The 9611-nt window shown below is 43.4% G+C and overlaps 1 protein-coding gene across 1 annotated transcript in view; it reads right to left on the bottom strand.

The window, feature by feature from the left end:
* LOC126545968 (uncharacterized) overlaps positions 1-9137 on the bottom strand; it is a 39548-nt gene extending 30411 nt beyond the window's left edge. Inside the window, exons 1-2 of the mRNA XM_050194018.3 lie at positions 9102-9137; positions 8042-8160 (exon numbers count right to left, since the gene is read on the bottom strand). Coding sequence (XP_050049975.3) covers positions 8042-8160; positions 9102-9137 — 155 coding nt within the window. The remainder of the gene's footprint in view (positions 1-8041; positions 8161-9101) is intronic.
* Between the last annotated feature and the right edge of the window lie 474 nt (positions 9138-9611).

The following is a 9611-nucleotide window of genomic DNA, read 5'->3' on the forward strand; positions in this document are numbered from 1 at the left end:
ATTAGGTAACTATCGCCCGATAACGATCCTACCATTCTTTAGTAAACTAATCGAGAAACTTTTTGCTGACCGCCTCATGAAGTACCTTGAAAAATTTGACCTTTTGACCTCGCATTAATTCGATTTCCGCCCAAATTTTTCCACGGAACAGGCTCTAACAGAATTCGCTGACCACATTAAAATCTTCATTGACAACGGGTGCTGGGCCGCGGCGTTATTTATTGATTTTACTAAGAAATTTGATACAATTAACCACACTATACCTTTTTCTAAGTTAGAATCACTAGGTATCACTGGACCTGCTCTAACCCTTTTACCGAGTTATCTACTTGACCGTACCCGGGTTGTTTAATTCGCTGATTTCATATCGCAGCCAATAACTACTAATCAAGGTGTACCCGCAAGGATCCATTTTAGGCCCTCTTCTTTTTCTTTTTGTATAATAATGACTTACCTAATTGCCTAAACAATTCGGAATGCATACTTTACGCTTATAATACAACTATATTTGCTAGAGATAAAGACCTTAATAACTTAACAACACGACTAAACAAAGACCTCAGAAAAATCGCGTCTTGGTGTCTTGAGAATGCGCTGCAAGTAAACACCACAAAAACATGCTTTGTGGTGCAAACATGCATGCAAAACATGCAAAAACATGGATTTTTTCATACTCATCTAAGCAAACCTCTTTAGTTCCGAGTATTAATCTAGATAACCACATAATTTATCCATATGATACGACAATATTTCTAGGCGTAGTTCTTGACTCACATCTGAAATTTAACAAACATACGATATCCTTTGTAAAAAAATTTGTTTTTGTTTACGTGTATTAAACAACTCTCGACATTACTTTCAGCAGCACATCTTCCGGTCAGTGTATTACGCGTTCACACCTAGTCACCTGATATATTGCCTCACTTCATGGGGAAACACGTGTGAAACACAGATGTCATGCCTTGATCACTTACAAAACCAAGCAGTACGCCTGCTTACATTTAGTCCTCACTTGGCATCTGGCCTTCCACTTTACCAGAAACTAAGTATCCTTCCGCTCACTTACTCGTTACAGCCAAAACTTGGTCTTCTAATTTATCGCATCGGAAATCAAGGTACTATCATTAGTAATATTTCTGCCCCCCAACTACTCAACCGTAATAATACAAGATTCTCGGAACAAAATAAAATGTTATTACCTAAAGGACGTACAAATTACGGCTGTCAGACAGCGCTCTGTTCGGGTATAATGTGTAGGAATTCATTGCCCATGAACATCAAGTGCGTCCATTCAGAACACTCATTTCATAAAGCATTGAAAATTCACTTGTGGTCAACAGACTGTTAGTAATAAATGACCTTTATTGACAACGAACCGTGTTTTGCTTTTTACACTTTACATTATGTATCACCGTCTAGTACTTAATTCCTTTTATGTATATTTCTCTCTACAATGATGTTCTAATGAAGTTATGTATTCTCGTTGTTTAATTTATCTTTGGTAATACTGTTTCATTGATCCTCAACACCACTGCCTGTCTGTATTTGATTATTTTTTGTACTTAGCACAGGAGGTCCCCTCGGCGGTTTAAACTCTGGGACCTCCTTCTGTATTAATATTTACCATATACTTCCCTGTATCCAAATACTTTTCAATAAAACCTTCAAACCTTCAAACCCGGACGTACCAAAGCGCTGACGTTACACGAAATGTGGCTGGAAAAAACGCCGTGATGACTTTATCTTACCATTTGACATTTTGGGTGCTTTGGTGTGCTTTTATTATGCAACAGAATTCTTGTACGCTATGCTTTTACGTGATACCTTTAATCATAAGGAGGGTAATTGTGCTTGTCACTGGTCACACGCAGACTCTATATGACGCGTGCATAGCTTTGCAGTTTTTGTCAAATCCTTTGTATGTTTTTAGCGTGTGTCTAAAGAGTTTCATTCTGTGCGATTCTGAATGTTTTTCACAATTTGTTTTTATATTGCTATTTATACAGTTTTTTTTTTTGTGTGTGTGTGTGTGTGTTACCTATGTTTTTTGGATAGCCGGCTCATCCCTATGCAAACGTTCCCCATTGTCGCAGTAAATGAACCCTCAAACACGAATGTTCTATTTTTTCACTTTACTTTTTACTTTGTGGATAGGTTCTATCTTTATTACAATAGTCATGGCGTTATTATAACTTACTGTCACTGCGTCGCTGTGCAGACGTGTTTTCTTTGGTCACGCCTGAGATTATTTCAGATTTATTGTCGCGGGTGCACACCAACTAATACAAATATAGAACGAAGTTAACCCATATTCCTAAACACAGGGTTGCTAATTCCACGAAACAATCAGGCTGTATTTTTGTTGATATCCTATGAGCTAGCGCAATCATTCGACGCGATGTATGAGCCTCATGTACACGCAAATATTTTTGACATGAGTGCATACTGCAGGAAATTCCGTCACATTTAAAGCAGCGCTCTCTTTGCGAATCTCTGCGTGGTGGGGCGCAAATAATAGATTTCTCGCCGGATATATTTGTTTGTACATATAAGCACGCTATATGTGCTCCCAATGCACGCACCAGCAAACGGTCTGACATGAACCCTGTATGCTGACTGACAAAGCAGTGCGAGTAAGCGTACATCTGTTCTGCGCAAAAATAAAGCAATTATTTCCTACATAAATGGTTACCCATAAATACTGAAGCAGTTTAAGGGCTCTTTTGTTGGCTGCTTTCTTAGGAAGTAAAGCTACTGTTTCTTTGGCAAGCTTGTCCGACAACATTTTTTTTACCTACTTGCGTTCTGCACGTTCGGATGTGCAAAACACAGTGGTAAAATCACCTAACGTACGTGCTGATAAGAATCGGGGGTAGTCAGTGACCATTTCAGCACAGCAATTCTTACTCTGAGAGGCTAGTTGAATGAGGCAGCTATAGGGTCGCGACGAATACGATGAGAAGCATGGCGCTGTCGCTGGCCGTTCGCTTTCCATCGTGCACGAATGACGGCACCGTTTTCGCTTTGGACACGCTTTGTTCGCCACGGAGTGCAGAGCCCCTATATTATAATCGTGTCCTATAGCCGACTTCATCCCGTATAGACAATGAGCAATGTGTGCAGAGGGCTGGAAAGGGGCGCCAAGTACTGTACGCGGTGATATCAAAGCAAGAAAAAAAAAAGGAGGATACTCCCCGCCGTCACAAGAAAGCTGTTCGGCACTACATCACACCGGTGCCGGTGCGCTGACCTCGAAACATGAATTTCGAGGTTCCTTAAGAAGAGGTGTGAAGGCGCAACCTCGAAGGGGGCAGCGCATTCACGGAGAGCAGTACGGGAAAAGAGGAGAGGCGGGGGGTAGGTGTTCTTGACTAGCGTATAAACCACGTCGGCGCTGCCGCTTCGGGAGTCAAATATTTGAGGCTTTCGTTTTTGCACACTTTTGGCCATTTTCGTTTTTGTCGCTCTTTCGTTCTTTCACTTCACGCCGCAGAGGAAAGTAGTCTTGCTTGGCCAGTCGCAGGGCCGTTGAAGTGGCAATAAGTATATACATACACACAAATATATAAAAACACCAGCGAAGATGAAGCGTAGAAAGAAAACGCTACAGGCGAACGCATGTGAAAAAGATTGCTCTATCCGACTTCTACCTTTTTGCTGTGTGTGTTTTTTTTGGTTGGCTGGCTGGCTGATATGGCGTTTACCTCATGACCTTTGTGCAAAGAAAATAGTCTGCGATGAGTGAAGGAGGAAGCAGTTCTTGCCTATTGGTTGATGTCATTTTTTCATTACAACTTTTTTACGTTTAAATCTTTAAGTTTTGCTTTTGGTGGCCTTAAGGTCAGTTGCCCAGACATTGGCGCAGTTATTTTTGTGTCCTCGATGACGAACACATATGCCTCACCCAGTGAGGCCATTCTGTGGCTCGCGCGTTCCTCTTGTTTTTGTCTCTTTCAAGAGAAGATGCTCGGGTATCTTAGTAATACGCGTGAGATTGCAGGGCACTGAAAAATTAGCGCCATTTAAGGTGTTGATTAGCTTCAAATTGCATGAATCAGCTGACCTGCATGGCAGTTTTTGTATTATGAGTAACCTGACTTTTCTAGGGAACATAAGATTAAGCCTCATTATTATTTTCAATCATCTTTGTCCACACTTTTTGAAGTATACATAATAAGTGCCTTATAACGTTTAAAGCGTTTAAATGTGGCCTTTCTGAAAACGTCTAAGTATTGCGAAGTTCACTTTATTGCATCCGATGGGACCACCGTTGCCGCAGGGCTCTAGGGGATAGCTAGGTGGCTATGATGTGCTCATAACAATACAAATACCATAAAATTTACTTAACAAACTTGTAATAATTGCTGAGGTCTTTCCAGCCCATATATCTAAATTTTGACCTTGTATCAATGTGCTTTATAAAAAGGTGTTCGCATACCGCAACATTATGCACTGAGAAGGGGAGGGTAATGAGCCTAACCGGCTTTCGCAAATGGGAAGATTATTACGCGAAAGTATTTTTTACAACCTACATTAGAAATGAGTTCGCCAAATAGTCACATTATCTAACACACAATTGAGACTCAACTGAACGAATGAATAGTTTTTCATTGATAATTGGCGCCTAGGTCGCAACATATTAATCATAGTTGTGGCTTAAACCATTTTAAGCCGGGTGTTAGCCATCCAAAGATGCTTGCAATGTATATTGGAGCCTATAATGTAGCAGGTGCAGCGGTTTTTATCCCGAAAAGCTTCACAAGCTCGATCTCCTGTAAGCTCAGCGCTGAGGCCCACATGAATAATTGGCGTCCGAGATTAGAATACCTCGCCATAATGCGGCCATAATACGACATCATATTTTAATGATTAACGGGGCAGTGTGATATATTTTTCAATAATAGTACCCACAAGGCTACATGCCCGTGTCGTCCATGGAGAAGACGAAAGCACTGCGATTCCGCTGTCCAGAACTGACGTTGCGTGGAACCTTAGTGTTTTTGCCAGTACTAGTCCGTTAGCGAAGAAATCAAGGGAGTTCACTAACTGGCTCGTTCATGCAATGAGCACACATATGAAGCTACAACTCTTATGCAGTCTTACTTGACCTAAAGCTACATTACTGTGGGGCGTACGAACAGGCGTTACTTTTGTGAATGCCTATGCATTCCTAATTGAAGTGGCGGACAGTGTGAATCATTACACATGTGGCACAGTAGAAACATCATAATCACTTGTTGTGGGACTGCCCCATCATACGAATATTGCAACCTTGCTTTTCGGACCACTTTATGCAAATTAAATTACAGGCCTTTCAAAGAACCACAGATCGTGGGACTGTGGCCTCGAGCATTTAAGAAATACAAAGCCACTAAAGCACTGCTGCCTTTCTTGGGATCCATAAGTCTGCAGGATTATCATTTTACGTTTTACAGAATTTTTAAAGACAGCCTATTTCAGCTAACGTAATTCTAGTCATTGAGCTCGATTATCCAGAGAGGCGGACATTACTTGCTCGATAAATCTAAACAAATACTCATCTAATTAATAAGCTAATTCACTCATTCTCTTTTGAATTATTTTCTTCACGGCACATATTGCAATTCACGAATTGTATCCGGTGAGCTTGCAAGACGTATCCACTTGGAATGAATTTCTAGAATGATGCCAGTTTGGAGATATGAGCCATCAAACTTGCCCTAAAAATGCACTGTTGTTCCTCTTATTTAAAGAAAAAACGCTTTTTTATGCATTGAAGCACAAAAGTAATTGAAACACCTATGTATTTCGTCCCCCACTCTGGGAAATAATAACTCGAAAGTGGTGTCATCCTGGACAATCATCTCAAGTAGATACGTCTTCCAAGCTCTCCGGCTACAATTAGTAAATTGCAATATGTGCCGCAATGTAATTAATTAAGATGTTAATTAGACATTTTGCGATAATTAGTTCAATGTTTGCATTTCTCGTGCTAGTAATGTCCGCCTATTCTAATATTTCAGCTGATGGATTATGTTATCTGCAATAGGCGATTTTTAAAAATTCCGTAAAACTTCAAAATAATCGTTCTGTGTAGGACCATTTATGACTAAATCAACTATGAAGACTTGTACATCTGGCTGCGTGCACCCTGTGAACTTCTTTTCTCGTCTTCCAGCATGTTTAGTTATCTTTTCCCTTTCCCCGGTGAAAGGTAGTCAAAGGAATTCACCCTGGTTAACATCTCCCTTTCCTTTATCCCTTTTATCTCTCTGTCATTCCTTTGCCATGCGCACGTAGTAAGGCAGGTATTACACTTATGGCACCTGATGCATAACTCGTATGAAGCTCCCATCTAGTTGAAGTGCGAAATCGTGAAACTTCATTCATGCTTCCGGTAATATGCTGTCGAAACTCGAATCGATACTTCTACCGAATGCAGTAACAGAAACTCCAGTTTACGTCCTTATTTCTAACTGAAAAAGTAGCCTCTATAGAAAGACAATTTGTCTTTCACAAATCTGGACTGCTCTAAAGTATTCAATCTTTAAGGCAAAGCACTGAAATGGTCACAGAGTGCGGAAGAGCAAGGCATTGGAGAAGAGCTTGCCTTTGGAAAACTAATAATGGGCGGAGCTTTAAAGCCGGGCACTTAAAAAAACGAATACAGGCTGAAATGGAGGTCGAGCAAAAATGATTAAACCTTCCCCTACAGGAAAATGGGGGTAAGCGAATCTTATCCTGCGTGCACCTGACCTTCGTCACGGTTAAGTAACCCACAGGTAACGGTGCCGGATCGCTTCGGCCTCCCACTCTTTCAGCTCGGGATCTTCGTCTCGTTGCTGTCGGATTGTCTGGTGGCTCTAACGGCTAGATCGCCGCGCCGATGTCGAGCCCTTTCAAGGGCGAGTTCTCACCGCCGCTCGTCGAAGGCTGCCAGTTCCTCGAGGGAACGCACAACGCGTGGCCGTCCCATCCATTTTCCGTGAATTAACTGAACGGAAACGAAGCCGGCGCAGCGCACTCGAAACCCTTTCCTGCCATTTTTCTCCCCGCCGGAAGCGAAACAGCTCTGATGTGTTGCGCGCGTAACATGAGCGCGCTTCTATGCAGCTGGAATCCTTGCTAAGGATTCACGCACTGGTGCCAGCGTGACTGTCAACTCATCGAACCGCCCTTTCCCGCAGCTGCTCTGCTCTGGGACAAACTGGGTCTATTTTCGTGCCCACAACACCACCGAAACTTGTGAGTGAATACAAGCTTTGCTTGAAAAGCTCATAAATAATCAAGAGAGTACTTCTGCGAATGCCATACGGCACCGTAGTCTTCTCAAGAACAGCATTTTCTTTGGAACGCTTACAACATCGTCATCGTCCATTATACTGTGTCATGCTGTGGCTCCTGAAATACATGCACAGACACCACCACTCTCAGAGTCTGTCGGGTACGAAAACTTCGCCCAAATTACCAAGCGCAACAGTCGCACAGTTACTCATTGGTTGCCGTGTTCTCTCTACTCCAGCCATGGCTACCGATCTTGCTGCTCCACCGGCTTTCGGGCACGTTTCGGGGCTTATACTTGCGTAGCGCAATAAGGACAAGCAATATTGTCGAAGAAACATACACTTGCCCACAAGTGTCCATAGAAAGACAGAAGCGAATTGAACTCATTTTGGCACAGCATTTCTGATGCCGTTCGTGGTGCCAGCTAACATATTTAAATACACAAGAGAATGACAACCATCACTGTCCGTCTACTGATTGTTAGAGCACCGTACGTGTCATGTGGAGGTCATGACTTTGGCTCCAGTTTCATATCTCTTTTTGGTGGTCGATGTATATTGAATGCTGAGGCCTCATCTGTGTATAGTCCGGCATTCAAAATAAATACGAAAATTGGGTATTTTCTCTGTTCTCCTGACTTCAATTGTCTGCTAACCATCAAGCCACCTCGATGCACATTATTATCGGCTCGCTTATTCTGCACACTTGCACAGGATGGCGCGAAGTACTACGCAGTGCACCAAGGAACAGGCATGGTAATAGGCAGTGCACCTATTACCTTGTTTCAAAACGGTTGCCTCCGTTGTCCCCCTTGAGCTTCACATCCACGAAAGGCTCACTTGATGCAGGATTGTCCTTACCACCCTGTGCCCACACGGCTAGCAAGTGTGAGACAACCTGAGAGAAGTAGCGCAAGGGAAGTGTCCACGGTCTCAGGTGCACTGGTTCTCATCACCTTTCGCTGCTCCTAAATTACTGCGTCATTTGTGCGCCCTGTCACGGCAGCGAAAATTTGCTTTTACACAGCCTTTCTCGGCTTGTATTCCGCTCTTGTACTTCCGGCAAGGGACAATAAATGCCTTCGACCGTCAATAGGAAAGGGGCGTGTGAACCGATAGTGTGTCCGCCTGATCTTGTATCATTATACCTGCGTGCTCATTGCGTAAGCGGAAATGCTCCGCTGCGGCGCCCACACTACAGCTCGGACGAGGCGAGTGATGCACGGTGCTAGCAATCACCAGCCTCATCTGGGAAGGATCAGGAGTGGTGTCGTGGGCTCACTCGCTGTTCAATAATAGGATGCCGAGAGGGATCGTGTTTGTGGCTGGGCTTCCAAAGGATTTTTGCAAACACCAGTGCCCCACTCACGAGTGCCAAGTGTTTGCCTGCCTACGTGGGGGCGCCCACGTATTGTGCTGGTTCAAGTAATGGTGATTGGTTAAATGGGTCAAAAAAGGAAGAAAAAAACGTCCTAAAGCGATATTTTGGCACCATAGTGAACGGGCTTGGAATTAACTTTGACTGCATCTGCTCTTATACATGCACCTTAGTTTCTTCTCAATCCAGATGAGTTCGTCTGTTCTGTGCTGGTATGCGTTCTTTCAGGGTTAATATAATATGGCGCTTCAATCAGCGTATTTTGCTAGTGTTTGAAAACATTCTCGTGTATAAAAATTCTAGTGTTTGTTACTCGCTACATTTTAGAGCGCGTAAGACGAGAGTGTCGTTCATAACGGATAGTTCCGGATAATAAACATATGCAGGTCCGGACACAACCTATAGACGCTTGGCACACCGTTGCACTAGTGAAGTTTCTCTTCCTGGTACTCATTTCTTACTTTGGTGTCTTGCACTGCATCCGTGGCATTTCTCATTTCGCCAGACAGTACTTTCCAGGTGAATGCGTAGCGTGCTGTTCGTGTTTGAAATGACAATCTCGCAAAGCTTCCTTTCTTCATTCTGTTTCTTTTGGAAACAATGCTTGGTAGACACCATCTGTGCAAGCAGTTTCTACTCGTTTTGTTGGGGGGGCTCTTCGGGAATTCTATCACTTGCTGACATTTTTGTGACACACTGTACGCGGTCTATAGCCGATACATATTTGTGAAGAAGAAACGCCTGAAAGCCAAAGGACTAAGGAACGAGCAAAGGCACCGGCGGTATAGCTCACATACTAAGCGTGTACAGGAGCGCAGTGGGGCAAAGCGCACGTGTGCTCGTCTTCGTGCCCGCATAGCGGTTTTCGCGCCGCGCCTCACAGCACAAGAACGGCCGGCAGCGCAGTTCACGCTGCCGGCGCGGCATGCCTTACAGGAGCGCCGCTAATAGGCCCAACACTCCCAGGGTGT

The sequence above is a fragment of the Dermacentor andersoni genome, chromosome 1 (genome assembly GCF_023375885.2).
Source record: "Dermacentor andersoni chromosome 1, qqDerAnde1_hic_scaffold, whole genome shotgun sequence".
Classification (NCBI taxonomy): Eukaryota; Metazoa; Arthropoda; class Arachnida; order Ixodida; family Ixodidae; genus Dermacentor; species Dermacentor andersoni.